General features: G+C 39.2%; 1 protein-coding gene across 10 annotated transcripts in view; it reads right to left on the reverse strand.

Moving 5' to 3' along the window:
• AGMO (alkylglycerol monooxygenase) overlaps positions 1-17,322 on the reverse strand; it is a 318,841-nt gene that overhangs the window by 285,067 nt on the left and 16,452 nt on the right. For all 10 annotated transcript variants that reach the window (XR_011139628.1, XR_011139627.1, XM_068935009.1 and 7 more), the window contains exon 3: positions 14,330-14,481. Coding sequence is in view for 8 of the 10 variants with exons in the window: in XM_068935009.1 (XP_068791110.1) it covers positions 14,330-14,481 (152 nt within the window). In the remaining 2 variants the exon portion in view is untranslated. The remainder of the gene's footprint in view (positions 1-14,329; positions 14,482-17,322) is intronic.

A 17,322-nucleotide genomic window follows, 5' to 3' on the forward strand; every position in this document is an offset into this window, starting at 1 on the left:
TGCATCTTTGAGGATTTCTGGAAGTTCTTATTTTCTTTTTTCTGAGGAGTAAGAGAGTGGACTTCTGTAATCATAAGTTTATTATGTTTTCTAATGTGTCTACTACCGACAGAATGGGAATACATACATACACACACACACACACAAACCCACATAAACACAACAAACAAACGAGCAAAACCCCCTTGAAGGCTGTTTCCAGTTAAGATTACAGGCCATGCCAGTTAAGGGAGTTTGCAGTGTTGGAACACGCTGCAGAACTGCCTGCCCAGGAGAAGGCTCAACCCATGGTGTGTTTAAAAGTTAAAAAAAAGTTCCGCTTTCAACATGCTTGTTTTGGAGCTTCTAAAGGAGTGGGGAGTTCATAGAAATGAGTTCATCACCTCCCATGCTCTGCGGCTTCCTCTCCAGGCTCAAGCCCTCGCCCGTCTCTCTGGGGCCCTGCAGGCCATGGGAGCTCTTTAGCCCTAGGAGGCAGAAAAGGATCTGGCCAGGAACAACATCAACACGCTGGAAGGGGCCTCCTCTGCCTCACTGCTAGCCGGGTGGCAAGACCCTCTTCTCCCTAATCAGCAGTGGAAAATCCCTTCCACATTAAGTGCAATTATAAGCGAAAATTGACTGCCAATTTTTGAAAATCTGTCTCTCTATGTTTTAAGGGAGCTGGTTTCCTTTTCAATTTTTAAATATATCTCACTCATATGGGAATAATACACAATCAAATCCAATATTTTTCCTACTGCCTAGCAGCTAAGTTATTTACTTGACTTTAACAAGACTTTTCTTTCCTCTTCCCAAGTTTGAGAGCGAGCACAAGCTGAGATGAGCTGTGCTGCTGTATGAGCAAGGAGCCGCTTCCAACACTTTTTTTGAAAAGAAGCAGATCTGTATGTTAGGTGGGAAAGGGAGAGACTCAGCGTAGGCGGGGAAAAGAGGGGAAAAAGTCAAGGTTTAAATTTTTGTTGTTGTAAATAAATGGCTTGAAACATGAGAACAAAAAATAGGAAACTTTCAAAGACTTGACACACCTATTTCCTACGGCTGGAAAATTAAGACAGCTCCATACGCTGTATCTCCCCTAAATTAAAAACAATGCACAAAGGGTGTTAAGTTAGCCTTACAGACATAATGGCCACTAAAGAAAAAAAAAAAAACTTGTATGCTGTACAAATTTGTAAGTGCAACCTGCATCTGTTTTTAAGATGCTAGATTGCAGGCAAAACATAAAAGTTTTACTTTGAAATCCCTTTTTCTTCTGAATAGTAGACATAAAAAGTTTGCATGTTTACTATTTACAACTTCCTTTTCAGAAGACACAGGTAGAGCATTTATGCCTTCCAAAAATGTAACCTTACACATCTGGCCAGAAAACATCTGGATATTTATCTTCACTCATCATTTCCTTCGGTAAGTCCAAAAACTGTCAGTTATTTCAGCTGAGATTCAACCCAAGGGAGTACAAAAAAAGTTACATCCTTCTTTTGTCCAGGTTTTATAAACTGCTTTTTACCTTTTTCCCTGGGATATCAGTAAGTATAAAAATAAGCAGTCTGAATTCCTTTGAATGTGGTTTTCAGTCTGTGAATTTGTACTTCTGTAGCCACAGGGAGCATACATATGCAATTGTATTTATTACATAGTCATATCTGCAACGCATGCAAAATCTCCTACATCCTAAAACAAGCCTTTTATTTTAAGTGTCATACATGCTATAAAAAAATTGAGTAAAACTGAGAAGGAACTACTCAAATCCTACGTGAGAATACAGTTTAATTTGTGAATAGATTATGTAGCAAATCTCATGCCAATGAAATGTTAAGATTTAGGATAGTCACAAAACAAGAAATATTAATTCACTAATAAAAAACAGGGACTTGTCTTGTAGAAACGTTGTAACTGAGCAATGGAAGCTCTGTCTTTTGACAGGAACAGCAGCCTGAGTCTTTTCCCTTTCTCTGCCACTGCTCTAGGAAAGTCTCTTCATCTGCCTGTGCCTTTGTTCCCCGTCTTACACAGGAGCATAATGATACTCATCTACTTTGCAAAACACTTTGCAGTTTAATCATGGTAAAAAAAACACTATATGACGCTCAAATGTCCAAATACAAATATTTAGCTAAGGAAAATGTTGGCCACTCATTCCACAATTCATCTTTCAATTATGAGCTTAGTTTTTCTTACTATTCACTAATTTAAAGTTACTGCTGACTTCAAGTTTCTGAAAACACCATATTATCCAGGTTAAAATTGCTTTTCAAAATGTTTTGGACAAGAAATAAGGAATTCAGACTATGCAATGAGTTTCTTGAAGTCTGTTGTTTATGTGAGGTTGCTCTCACTTTTTGTTTGCTACTTCTCTGAACCATGTTCATGCATTCCAACTTAATTCTTCTTGGAGAAGTAGAAGTGCTTTTAAGAGATTCTGAGAGCTTAACTTAAAATTATGGCCATATTTAAACATAAAAGAACCCAAAGAAGTATTACAGCTTCCTAAAATTCTGTCACTGAAACTGAACTTCTTTAAGTTAATATGAATGTGTGTGCTATCAGCACTTTGCACACTGGCAATTGCCTCACAGGAATCTTGCAAAGTACTCATAACTCAGATTTAGGTACCCACAATACACGGGAAGATGTTACTGATATAACAAAGTTACACTTGATTGTGCGTTTTTCCATAATACAGTGTTTTAGATTTATATTTCGATTTTAAATCAATAAATTATTAAAATAGATATGTTTCAACATCAACACAAGATTTATACTGATAATTTAAAAGTTTTCACTTTAGAGTGAGTGGATAAAAGAGATCAGGAAAAGAGTAAAGCTTCAAATGGAGGGAAAGACTTGACAGTTGCCTTGGACAGGTTTGCTCGTTCCTGCTTGACATCACTCCTAGTCAACAAACAATTCAGAAACAGTTCCAGTTGCGGAGGTGTTTTTGTTCTAAACCGGCAATTTCCAATCAAAAGCCTATTAACCTAGAAGACAATTTTCACTGAAAAATTCCTCCTGCTTTTATTTCTGTAACACACTATTGGTTACCTTATTGAAAAAATATTATATCTTATGACTACAAAGTATTTAGGATCTCAGCATCTTTGTGTGTTAATAGTGACTATAATTTAAAAGAAAATAAAAGAAAACATAAAAGCCTATCAAATATATGATGCACATATGAAGCACATACTTTGCTTAGACTACTGTGCTGTAAAATCAAAAATCAAACTTTTTTTCTGTCTCAGTTTAAGAGGCCAGTTTCACAGCTGATGAAAAGCACGACATCATTAATTTCTGAAATGATTCCTTGTGAAAGCATGTTACACGCCATAGTATTATTTCAATCTGAGACTCTGCATCCCTTTTTGTACTTATAATAGTTTGCCATTACTGAACTTACAACTATAAAATGGAGAACTACAATCATGTTTGTGATATACACTCACGTAAGAGGAAAGAATTCTCCTTATTTTATTGAAGTTGAAAGTGATGGGAAAAATCTCACCCTTATTCTACAAGCTCAGGCTGCCATGGTGTCTGTCTCTAAACAGCGATCCCTCCACTTACTGATAGTCTGCAAAATGACTTCCACTTACATTTCTATAGGAGCAGCACTGAATATGATGGTGTTTTATCAGAAAAAAAAAAGTTGGTTAGAGTTTCTGGAAAGTTAAAAAGCTAGCCAGAATCATAAAAGAGTAAGACCTCAGTCCTCCCCTCTGTATCCTACAAAATTTTGTCTTTTCCCACACATCCATACCAGTATGATTTGTTTATTCATGATTTTTGGTTGCCAGCAACAGAAATAAGTTCTCAGAGTAGCTCAGTTCCCATGTGGTCATCAATACAAGTAGCCCAGAGCTCATCATCCAGTGTTCAAAATTTAGTGCTTTGCAAAATCTACCCATGAATGCCATGGTTAAGAGCTGAGTGATTCTAACTTCAGATATCAGTCCTTCATCCAGCTTTATAAATGAGAACACTGTCAAATCTTCTTGTAACAGGATGTTTATATTCTATTTTGTCAAGCATGACTTGACTTTTAATATTAAACAAGTCATTCTGCTTCAAAAATATTTAACCTTGATGAAATTATTTAGCTTTGACAATTATTGATTCTTGAGAAAATATAATTGAGAATTATTGTAGGTTATTTAAATACCCTTGGCTGGAGGAAGAGCCATAAAGTGATCCCAGAAAATGATTTAATGATAATTTTCGCTATTAAAAAGAGAAAAAATTTAAAAATAAAAAGAAAGCTAGTTAGTCATTTTTATTCAGTTACATCTTCCAACAGCATACTCTCAATTTAGATAGAGAATGATGTGGAAGGACTGCTATTCCTGTACTCAAAAAGCATTTTTGGCAGTTTAAATACTCCAATTAAGACAATAAAGATGCGTTGAAGGAAACATACATGTAAAGAACAGTGTCCAGATACAAAAATGTTTCGTCTGCTCCAAACATATTTTAAATGTTAATTGCCAATCTTGAAATGTATAATAAAGTGTTTTAAATGGTAATGGCCTCACTAGATTTTTAGCAAGCCAGCAAGGAAAACTATTACAGACATCCAACTTCCAGAAATCTGAGTAACATCCTGAAAGGAACAGCTTGCTGTTTGGGGGTTGCAGTGGAACGCATTTTTAGTCTGTTTAAAAAGGACACTGTAGATTTCTTATTCAGAGTAAAAAAACACACCCTTTTCAGATTTGCAAATAATCATGAGCCTTTTTTTTTTGTAAGGAGTGCACATCAGTCACTAAAACTGAGGGTGCAATTAGCATTGGGCAATTTTTTTTTTTTTTTAGCTAATTCTGAAATGATATAGGACAAACTGTACTCACATGGAAATGTTTCAGTCAGTCACATAAGCTGATACCAAAAATTATCATGAAACTTCTCTCTATATATACCTGCATATAAATACGCATGAATGGATTCAACCTGGAAAATTGTACTCAAATTGCAAAAAATTTTGCATGAAAAGCACATATCACTGAAAGAAATGGAAACAACAAGATTTCCAATAGTGCCAGAGTTCACTCTTGTCTCAATCTCACCAGTATTAACCATGAAAATATCTAACCTGGGAATATGCCTTTGGTCCTTTACTCTGGAAATGGTTGTTTTAGCGGGCAATGTCCTGCTAAAAAACAGAGCAGGCCAGAGCTGCCCGTGTGCCCGGGTGGAGCGCGGGGTCCAAGCATCTGCCCGCAGCTCCCCAGAGCCAGGACGACATACAAGCCCCAAGAGCACCTTACCTTTCCCCATACGTAGACTGTTGCACAGGGGGGATCCAAAGCTAAAATCTGCACAGTTTGAAATGCATTTTACAGGAAATTTCAAAAGAGCTACCTGAAATTGCACAGTACAATAGGTCTTCATACTGCCTGTTAGCTAAAGTGCTGCTTCAGAGCAGTGAAGCTAAGAGATAGTATTCTGTACCTTTCTTTCTTCACGCTAAAACTATACAGACTGACAAAGACAGCAGTAATGATCAGGCAATTTTTACTAGCACAGCAGGAGAAAAACAACTTTTTTTGTAATAGAAAAAGCTCAAGCATCTCAGTGGGCCATCTGTTTTAACAATGCCTCATATTTTGCTAGGCCTCTGCTTCTCCTTTAAATCTAAGTGAAAAAAATTGTTACCACTGCTGCTGTTTGATGAGTTATACGATGTGTGCTTTAACTCTAAACCTAATTCCTCACAATCACATTGTCGTATCACAAAATAAAACCTGTTGCTACATTTAGTCTCCCTTATTGCTGATCTGCTGATTCCAGCAGATCGGTAAAACATGGAAGGGACAGAGAAATGAACCTTCCCACCCTGGGAACCTCGCGCCAGCCCAGGATGAAACCCTCTAGCAAGACCCTGTTCAAAGTTGGCTCCTAGGCTCTGACCCTTGCAGGAGAAACAGAGAGCTAGCATCTCCAAAGTCATTGGAACCAGTTTAGGAAAGAATTGCATTTGAAGTGAGGCCTAGATCAAGGGATTTTAGTGCATTTTCTTCAGGAAACAGATATTATTGGGTGTTTTTACATTTCTGTCTAATTTGGTAAGAAACCTTTAGCTGAAATAAGAAACATAGTTTAAAATTAGATCAAGGGAAACAGGTCTATATATTCTCAGGTGGCTTTTTACTTATTTTGGAAATATAGAAGTTTCTAGCATAAAATACATACTGAAAGATGAAGACAGAAACAAAAAAGGGAAGAAGGAAGAAAGATGTAGCAGGGCTATCTTTCCTTGAACGATTAGCTAAAATTCCAAAAATGTAATCTCTCTCTTCAACTCATAAAGTCACCTATTTGAAAGGTGGTTTGATCATAAACCATCTGCACAATATTGAAGAAGCCAAATACTATGATAGAACCGTTTCAAACCCTGAAAATACAATCTCCAAACTATTCCAAAATAACTAGGTTCTCCTTTCCCACGCTCACTAACTGCAAAAAGGTTCATTTCAAGGCTCGATGATTCACATTTTACTTCATGTTCTGTAATACCTTAAGAAATACAAGCGTTAGGCACCTTTTCATCGGTTTTCAACAACACACTTGGAAAAGGATGTCAACGGCACAATGAGTTAGATACTTTCATACGCATGTCTCCACTCTGAGAACAAAGAGGGGATTTTTTTCCTTTTAAAACACACGGGCACAGACTAGAGGGCAGCACTACGCAAGGTTATGAATGTGTGAAGTCAGACTTTCTGAACAGTCAACACACGCTAATTTACAGCGAACTTTCTTCTCCCTCTTCATCCCATAAGATACTGTTTTTAAGTTGTTCACGCTCAGTAACGCCTCCATCAGATTAGTTTACAAGTCAGGAGCATGAACATAATCACAACAGCTATGTGCACAACATATTAGTGTCCCCATTACAACCACTCATGTAGTGTACACACAGCGTAAACTGCCTACGCATGCCAGAAGAAACAATTTAATAAATGATGTTTTGAATTCATTTCAAGCTTCAGAAAGTTTAAGTTTTACCACCCTAAAGAAAAGTTCAGAGGAAAAAGAACAGATATTTCCCCCTTGGTTTTAAATATTTAAGGATATTTATTTTATGTTTTCTGATGCTTTATTGTAAAAGCATGTTACAACCTTGCTTTTGTGCAAGCAAATCCAGAGCTTTTTCCCTATCTGTGTACTTGGGGACGACTCCAGACAGTGCAGATAGGAAAAAGATGAGATTCTACCCTTCAAATACACATAAGTACCAACAGTTAACACATACCTATGCAGAGGGCTTTGACAAGGCCAATGCGTTATGCAAACCCTCAAAGCAGGATTTGAGTGACACTTAAGAGGAGAATTAACCTTGTGCTGGCCCCCTTCCCAGCCATAAGAAAAGGAGACTAACATGGAAAATGGAGGAATATGGTTTCTTTTTCATTTTGTACTGGGGAGCTTGCCAGGTCTCTTGATGGGGGGAGCTTGAGAAAAGATAAACAGCACTGAGAGGAGATGGAATTACCACCTGACTTTGCTATAAAAATGGTGTCATTACTGCGTTAGCTCACACTTTAACAAATATATACTTCACGATATTTAAGATGAAAGATACATTGTCTTTGTCATTAACAAAAAAAGACTGCTTTTAAACCCGTATCAAGGCCTAATTCATAATAATCACAGAGACCCATGTCTCCCAGTATCCGTCAGGCCTGTGGCAAAGAGAAACAATTACCAGACATTTACAGAAGGACAACAGGAATCATGGCAAGTGTATAGTGACTTTTTTCCTCCTCCCCCTCTTCCGTCATCCAACAGCTAGCAGCTTATGCATCACTGGAGTAGATGTCGAATCCAGATCATTAAGCCAATTCTTCACAGATGACCAATGAGCCATGTTCTGCCTTCCACCACGTCATATTCCAACTTCAGACCGTGTCCTAGAGTGGTTCTAAAGAGGTAAAAATCTGTGACCCGTCACTTACACGCAGTCCAACCTACCAGTGGATTTGTTATTACCATTGTAAATAAACTCTGGCTTATCAATCCCATATTTAGAAAATCTACTAATCACCTGTAAACCTCTTCTGTACCTTCAGAAATGAAAATTAAGCAAAAACTTCTAGATTTCCTCTCATTCCTGACTTCTAAGCTCTGCAGAATACAGAGATTTTCCAGAAACTCATGTACCAGCTCACAGCTTCTAAAGTAAAATAGGAAGGGGGTTGTGATATCTGCATGTGCCACAACAAATTTAACAACCTAAATGAGTCAGCCACCCCTAAATCAGGGCATTTTTCTTGCCAGTGTACAAGGAACCACAGTCCTTCAGACAACAGGAACTTGTTATTGACAGTAACACCCTGAAAACAGTATGAGCAGGCTCCTACATTTTTATGGGATCCTAGACCACTCTGGGTCAGGAAGCCTCATTGCAGCAGAGGTAGTCTTCAGGTGACCTTTTTTTTGATCAAAATATACACGTTATTGTCAGAAGGAATGGCAATCACAACATTTTAGTTTGTTAAGACTGACCGTGGTCTTCTATAAATTTAGTGCAAATTTAGGTTTAGTGTAGTTTATTTACACTGGAGTTGAAAGGCTGGGATGAATCACAATCACATGAGCTCTATTTATTTTCCATTCATGTTATGTTGTCTGCAGGTATTAGACTAGAATCAGAAGACAGAACAGAAAATATGACAACCAGCTATTGCTTTTGCTATTTTTGTGAGGCAAGCAGAGTCAGCGTTTTAATATCCTGGACTCCCAAGCCTGTTTAAATAATAAGAAAAAACAACAACTGACAGAATGGCAAAAAATGCTTTCTCTAAAATTCACAAAAAGAGAATATTTTTCTCTTAACCGCTGGGTATCAATTCCCTTTGCAATCAGCACAAGCTGTGACAAGAAAAAGAGCAGAACTTCATTCAGTCACTTGACAGTTCCCGAAGTTTTCCCTTTCACTGGGTTGGAATTAAATCTGTTTCATGTTGGATAATCAATACACTGAATTGTAGCACTGAATCAAGCACTGAATTGTTAATCATGGAAACAGTGGCATTTTCCCACATGCAAGGACAAGCTAAAAAACAAACAAACAAACCCCAAACCAAAAAAATAGAGCCTTTGGTATGTAGGAGAACACTGACATTCATTGTACTTCTAAGGGGAATACAGCTTTGCTGGGGAGTGGGGACTGGGATTTGTGTTCTTGACTACGTTCCCAATAGGAAAAGTCAGACATCACTTTTACTGTAACGAATTTCCCACGATTCTAAATAATCCTTTAAACTCAAAATTATTTCAATATACTGTCAACTCTTAATATAAAACCCACTTAACAATTCCTTTCTGAGGCACTGACTTCAGAAAACGTTATAAAATGTAAATGAAAGGAGCACTTCAAAGGCAGGAATGGGTTAGATAAATGAATAGGTAGCATGATTATTCGATTCCAGTGTGTCTTCCAAAAATGTGACCGGTCAATGTAGATGCTGAAGAGACTTTTGACCCTACTGTCTTTTTCTTTAACAAGCTTGCAAGCTCAGACTCAGCTTTTCATGAAATAAGAAACATGGCATTATACTCTTGTCCAAAGTGATAACATATTATCAATGAATTAACTGCCCCTTTGCAGAGTCCCAGAAAACCCTCTCCTGCTCCCTATACTATACAGTAATGTACAGTTCTGTGCTATCAAATCTGGCTTAAGTTGTTTCCATCCTTGACCACTGGGCAGTTCTTGCGTCATAGCTAAGTTGACCCCATGATTATTGACTGATCTGGATTGTTTTTTAAAAAAAAATAAGAAATAAACATGGATCATTTCAGTGGTCTTAGGTCCACAGCCCCCTCATAGTAGGTTTTTCAGAACCGAACGGGTGGTGAACTGCAGCACACAGGATAGGAAAGAGCGGCCAGAAATTTTTTAAGCCAGCTCTGCTGCTTAAGAAATTGTTCTGTTAAACTACAACAACAGATGCTTGCTAGAAGAGGAGGCAGAAGCAATGTAAGTTACAGGTAAAAATGGGCAGGATATAGCTAAGAGAAATCCAAAATTTTCATCTCCTGCTGTACAGAATTTTTTAAAGTTACCAAAACTTGCAATTCGTGGAACTCTTAAAAAGAAATCTTCTTCACCACGATGCGCTGAGGCATTTTGCCACAAGTCGGAGGCACAGCCATTTGAGGGAAAAAGCTTAAATGATTTTTCAGTGTTTCTCGTTTGTCTTCTGACCCTTCAGAAGCTGCTGTTGGCCATATGGTCAGTCCCGTGCGGTGGGAGAGTCTGAAGGAAGCTCAGAGCCTATTGCGCCAGGACATGCACGATGCACTAAGAGACCGTTTATTTCTCATCCACCTCAGAATTATTAAGAGACATGTCGTTAACTTAAAATTTTATGTAGCGGCTGGGGAATCTGCCTAGGATTTACTTATCAGTGCAGGTCTATTTTACGAACTCGGTACATAACTCAAACCATCAGCGCATATTGGCTCAGGCCTGTGCTGACAGGGACCGTGTCACGTATCACACACGCCGGCTGGAAGCAGCCAGCGGACAATCAGCGAGAGCCGCTAACATGGACCGGCTCTGACCTGGCAGAACAATGAGGCTGCTGCGGAGGTTGGCCAAGCTAAAGGAAACTGGTTTCTCCCCAGGTTGTCGGAGGGGAGGGACACTTAAGCAATGGAAATTCCCCAGCATTAAAGGAGAACAAAAGAAGAGGTGTTGGAAGCTGCTGTTAAAAAGAGACAGGCTCTCTAAACCTGTTGGCTGCCGAACCTGGACAGCCTGTTCCAGAGAGCTCAGGACTAAGGGAGAGGAGGGTCACCAAACCCATGGATGCCCAGCGTGCTCTCACGGATGCAAACCCCCGCAAGCGTGTGCTAAAAAACGCTCGAGCCAGCAGGGTTTCACAGCTCCCCGGCTTCAAACAGCGGCGCCGGAGGTCGTGGCCCAGCCGTGGAGCGGCTCCGAGCCCGGCAGAGCGGGGCCTGGGGGTCCCGACCGCCTCGGCGGGGCGGCCGCCCTGCGCACCCCGGGCGGCACCACCCGGGGCAGGGTTTCCGCCTGACCCTTTGCTGTTCGTGCGTGGTTCTGCAAGTCCCCAGCCTCCCTCTTCTGATTAAAAGGTGTGGCTGCTGAGGAAAGTAGTTTACAGAGCCTGCGAATTCCTCACTGCCGCTGTCATATGTCTGCGAGAGGAGTCTGCAGCAGGCCGGGGCGCCGGGAAGGGTTGCTCCGCGAGCGTCAGGACGCTGCACTGCCCCGGGACCCGCCAATCCCACCCTCGGGCAGGAGCAATCCTGCAAGGCCTCTGCACCTGGAGAGGAAGCCTGAGGAGCAGCCCATACACGCTAGATTAAAATATCTGTTAAAAATACCTCAAACCCATACATATCCTTCCCCGAAAAATGGAAATAAAACCTGTTATTTTACAGCTTACTTTCTTAAGTAGTACAGCCATAACGAGTGATTTTACTGAAACAAAGGGAAAAGTTACATTGATTTATAAATCCATTAAAACACTAGGAGAAAAAACAGTGGTTAACACTGCACTCCCATTGACTGCCATGGGTTTTGGTTCAGGCCCAGAAAAACGCTGGAATAAGCGGTGTAAGGTTTTATTTTCTAACTTTTTAGTGGCTACTGCAAACAATGGAAAATACAAGCACATACCTAGAATAACTCTATCCTTTGAAAAATGAGATCACACCTAAAAATACTTCCTCTTGTTTCTGTATAACTACAGTTTATGATAATAGCTATTACACACATATAGCAAAGAGGAAAAAATAGATTCCCAAGTAGTGGGTAAAAATTTGATCTTGCATATCAGCTTTTTCTACAGAAGAAATATTTTAAGCTGTAATGATTCAGACTATTTATTCAAATAGCAGGAATGAACAACCCCATTAACGGAGAGACAGCATGGAGCAAAGTATTAATCAGCCAGGAGTCTGCTTTATCAAATTATTGCTTGGAGACAGGAAAAGCAATATCATGATGATTCTTTGTAACAAAATTATGTCAAGTATTAACAAACAACTTTAAAATGTATCTGAATTTTAGTTTTTCAGTTTGAAACAATTAGTGCTATTATTTACATCCCCACACATAAGCCCACACAGCTTGAATTTCCTGGGATGTACATGTGCTATTAATTTTTAACTTTATTCTATGATCCAAGCCTGAATTTCACCAGCCCTGTCACTTTCTAGCACAAGAGTTTTATATGCTTGGATTGCGTTCCAGTGCCCTGAACTTCTCAAAGTGCGAAGGTATTTTTCAGGAATTTCTATTTTACTTTTAGAAAAGCATCTCCTGCATTAGATTTTGGTTAGCAACTTCTCACGCAGTAGAGTTTCGCAGCTGTCTTGCTCTGGTATCAATTTCATCATCGCTTGTCCAGAGAACAGAGTGCTGTTTCAGCCAGTATCTATTTAGTGATTTTCTATACTGTTGCATCAGTTCCCCACTAAGTAGCATAGACCTAGGAGCGAGCAACATTTCTGTAACGTCAAAAAGAGTAAATTTTTATTTATGGCATGGTTCAACGCTGGTCTTAAGACAAGAAAAGCATTTTGCCATGCAGTTTCCCCAACCTGATTATATAGGGAGTGGATTTTTTAGGTTTTACATCTAAAAATGCTATCATGATTCATTTCAAAGTGTTCAACCCCAGTGCTGCTCTCAAAATATAGAAGAGGAGATCAGAGCGGATTTAACGCTGCTGTAGGAACCACGCGTAAGGGCTGTGGAGCGAGCAGGGCTGATCCTGCTCCCTTTCCTCCGTGGGAATTTTACCACTGAACTCAGTGAAAGCACATCCTGGCTATGACTTTCTAACAGTGCTTTAAGACAACTGTTTTGATTTCCAAATGTGGGAATATCCTCCAGCTTCGGGCCAGTTCCCAGCCGGAGGCGGCAGCCCTGCGAGTGCCGCTGTACGCAGAGCGCGCGCCCACGCGGGGCGCGGAGCCCCTGGCAGGGACGCGGACCCCCGCGCGCATTGTTCCAGCGCCCCTGCACTTCCTCGCCCCCCTCCCGCACCATTGTTGTGCTCCGCACCCACCCATCATTGTTCTCATTCACACACACACACACACACAGAGCTCCCATCCGCAATCAACGCCACTCGGGACTCCCACTCGCTCCGGCCAGCTTCTCACCTATTGCCATAAATTGCCCTGACCTAGCTGCGTCAAAACGTTTTCCCTTCGAAAACGCTTTAGGTGAGCTGTCCTTACTAGATGACACAGCCACGCTGTGTCGAGCTGCGGGTGCCCTGCCTTGAGATGTCCAATCCACAATCTTTTAAGCAATATGGTTCCTATTCCACCACGATGGGCTTGAGATCAGCCCCCAAATTAGAACTGATTCAAAGTGTTTCTACATTTTCAAGTAGAATTCAACAGGTTAGAGCAAATAAATATTATAGAAAACTACAGAAAAGAGATACGTGAAGAGACGGATAGACAGCGCGATCAACATTATTATCTGTTCATAAAATATATGTACAGAAATAAGTGGTATGATTTCTATGACCTCCACTGTTACAATAAATAAAAGCTGAATCCCTTCTAAACTGCACTTTTTTCTCTTTCATGTATAAGAGCAGGTAGGGTTAAAAATGTACTTCTAAAAAGTCAAAACGACAAGGATTACATTTCTAGTCTAGTGTTATTTGTAGACAGGGTCTCTAAAATAGCTCATATATACACACGAAGTATAGAAACATTTTTATTCACATACAAATTAGACAATGATTTAAAAAGATTTTTTAAAACATCCAGAAAAAGACAAAACTAGCCAGCTGTCCTGTCATTACTTTGTCCACCTTCCTTATTATTCCCCACCGTTTTGTACATACTTCTGTTTCTTTTGAAATAGTTACCTGTACTGATTCTATTTTTCATATAGGCATATAGGGAGCTAATCCTACTCTGGGAGCTCTTAGAATGGCCAACAGCAAAGAGAATGAAGCTACTCTGAAAGTCAACCTGGTGCAATAATTGATTTGTAATATTAAAAGTGACCCTTCAAACACACAATATCTATATGATGTGTGGGTACTCCCTCTTTTGTTCTGTGATATTCAACTTTCACTGGGGAACTATTTCCAAAATAATATCCCCTCTTTTCATAAAATCATACTTATTATGCAAAAAGCAGGATGAATAAGTTTCACTCAAAGTATGAGTGAATCTTTCCTAATCCTTGGGAACAGAGCAGCCATGTACGCACAAAGTAGATTATGTACATAAATAAAAATAAATACCTCTTTTTATACATTAGTAATTACTATACATTGCATTTTAACAACCAAAAAAAAAAGAAATCTCTAAGTCTTACCATGGCTTATGCGATGAAACCAGTAGTATGCAAAGTCCACTCCCAGGAATGTCAAATACCACGTCCCCGGTGAATGCCAAGGCAGTTCAAAGAGTCTGTAGTTATCCCATACATAGACATAACTAATTAAGTCGACGCTTCTGAATAAAACACTGAAATAGAGAGCCAAAGAGCTTTCTCAATAATTTTGGCAAATTTAATTACAAAACTGTTTTACTATATATTTAGCTTTTATCAGATTGATACTTTTTTGTAACTTATAAAAAAGTGTGCAAGTTCTGCAATATTTGTCAAATAATAGCACTATAGACTTCAGTAGTATTTTTGTTCAAGATCTGCGAGATCTGAAGATGTTAGCCTTCATCCATTTGTCTCCTGTGTCTTACTATTTATTAAGCACTCCAAAACTCTTAAGCAATCTTCTGCTGTGCAGGCCGTGTAGCACTCCTTTTTTTCACAAGGCTGGAAGAGACCTATCCTTGCTAATTTGCAGCTTAGAAGTAACTGAACTGCAGTGGTAATTATTGTCATTTAAACACTAATGTACGATACTAAAAGACCTTGACTATTTCCATTGTAAATATGATGTAGGTAGATAAAGGACTGAGGATGAATAGGAACGCAGAAAGGGGCCCCTAGGTTGCAGAATGATGGGTGTTTCAACTGGCACTGTTGTAGGACAAGAGTAGTCCAGGGCACGATCTGCAGCAGCCTTTGCATACCCCTCCTTTGCTGTGCTGGTGAAAATGCCTCTGGGACTGTCGTGAACTAGACTGGGGTATGCCCTAAAAACAGTAAGCAAAATGAAGGCAAGCAAAAGACACTAACTGTTGGAAAGTCAAAGATATTTTTTTATATACATATATATGTGTGTGTGTGTGTGTGTGTGTGTGTGTGTATATACACACATGTATAGAAATGGATTAGATGCATATCAAATTAGGGCCTGAGGGTCAGAAATAAGGTTATCATTAGCACTACCATCTACACACAGAGAAGCTTAATCTAATTCTGAGAAGTTTTGCTGCTGGTATTACCTCTTTCGGGAAAACCAAAAACAAAAAAAAGCTTTTATGAGCAGAACAGTACCTTTGTGTGAAGTTGTGGCAGATTTTAGAAATGCATACATGAAATTCATGTGTGGAGGAAAAATCAGGAGGGCAGACTCAGGGAACTTTTAAGTGTAGACTACAGATAGCTTATCTACAGAATGCTCCTTGAACAGACGTGGTAATAAGCTACACATAACTGCATAACTTTTGCAAAACCTCATGCAGAAGTGCTTAACGCATCCCTGAAAGTAGCATGGGCATGATAAACCAGTACTTTGGTCTTTTGGGGCAGCTGCACTGAAACACAAGGGAACCTCAGAACTGCAGCTGCTGTAGCTTGCATACCCTCTCCTGTGAACTGAACCGAATGCAGCTTCTCTGTGGTCAAGTCTTTTTGCAGAGAAGATGCATCCAGAACATCTATACTGCTGGCTTCCAGAACATCTATACTACTGAACATCTATACACCTGTTCCCATAACAATATTCTGAATAAGACTAGCAGGAAGCATCCTGACTTTCTGTGCTGTTAGTTTCTCTATTAATGAGGAACGGTGTCAGCTGAAAATCTCAAGCTCCCACTACTAGTATGCAGGCAGAAAAGTATCACATCCACTATTTTATCCTGAGAAGCTGAAGCTTCACACGAAGGGCTTGCTTGGAAGAAGATGAGAACTAAACACCTCTCCACAGTCAGCTGCCACATCTTACTTGCAACTAATTCCTACCTTTACCACAGTCACCCTGATTTTTCCCCGGGACGAAAACAAAACACAACAAGAAGCATGCACTTTCATTTTGACAGCTGGTAGAATGAGAATTTCTCTCAAGCAGCAATGACAGGTGTATCTGCCACTTCAAAAACAACTTAGCCTTGCCCAGAAGTTGGATCGTACACACCTGGAACATGTTTAATTTTCATAAGAGCTGTGTTCTATAAATATTTTTAAAGAAGATTTTTTGTGTCCAACCAGATTTTTGCAATTCACCTCCTGAGGCATCTGTAAAGTTTAGTATAAATTCTCAATCACTTTCACAACAGGTCAGAAGGGAGCTGATATTATTCAAACACAAAGAAATGGGCGTTTTTAAACATCTTTTCAATGACCAGGAAATTTAAAACACCTTTTGCAACATACAGTATCAGTTATTATTAGGTACTGTTTTCTTACTTTATTCTTCTGCTTTTATTAACACATAATACCTGTACAGTACATCCAAAGATATGTGAACTGGTACCATTCCTCCATTTTGATCAGCTTTCAGTATTTCACCTTTGAGTACCTTTTTTTTTTCCCATAGGCTGAAACCAAGGTATAAAACTTGAGCTAACCCTGCAACACATTTTTATATACGTAATTTTCTATACATGCCAGAATCTGCTTATTCTTTCCTTCATGCTTGAATCACAACTCTACAGCATATAACACTGGTTGATTACTGCTTTTAATTTAGAGTAATCCATCATATCACTATGCAATGCTGGAGAAAGAGGAGTTGCTGAGCTAAGTATTTTTTTTTTAATTTACAGTGTGATAAATAGGAAAGTCCAGAGCTTACATTCAATTACGAAACTGAAAGTTCACTTGAAGTTTTAAAGGTTTATATTGCCCCTTCTTTCTCCCTCAAGTTCAATTTTCACTTCTAGAAAATACTGAAGAGAACTTAAGAAAACTTTTTCCCTATTTAAACGTTAGTCACCATATATGAGAGAAATGGAGAGGTAAGATTTTTGTCATCTAGTCCAGCCTCTGCATAATGAGTAATAAATCCTAGAACAGACAGACTATATGGAAAATCTTACTGTATGTATTACATACATTTCTCTTCTTGGATTTTGAGCTTTCTGCTGAAAATTTTCTTAATAAGTGCAAAATATGCACTTATGCAACTGTTTTGACTTTGAGAGAGGGTTTTCTTCTCCTTTTTTCTAAAGTCCATA

Source organism: Struthio camelus, chromosome 2, assembly GCF_040807025.1.
Source record: "Struthio camelus isolate bStrCam1 chromosome 2, bStrCam1.hap1, whole genome shotgun sequence".
NCBI classification, from domain to species: domain Eukaryota; kingdom Metazoa; phylum Chordata; class Aves; order Struthioniformes; family Struthionidae; genus Struthio; species Struthio camelus.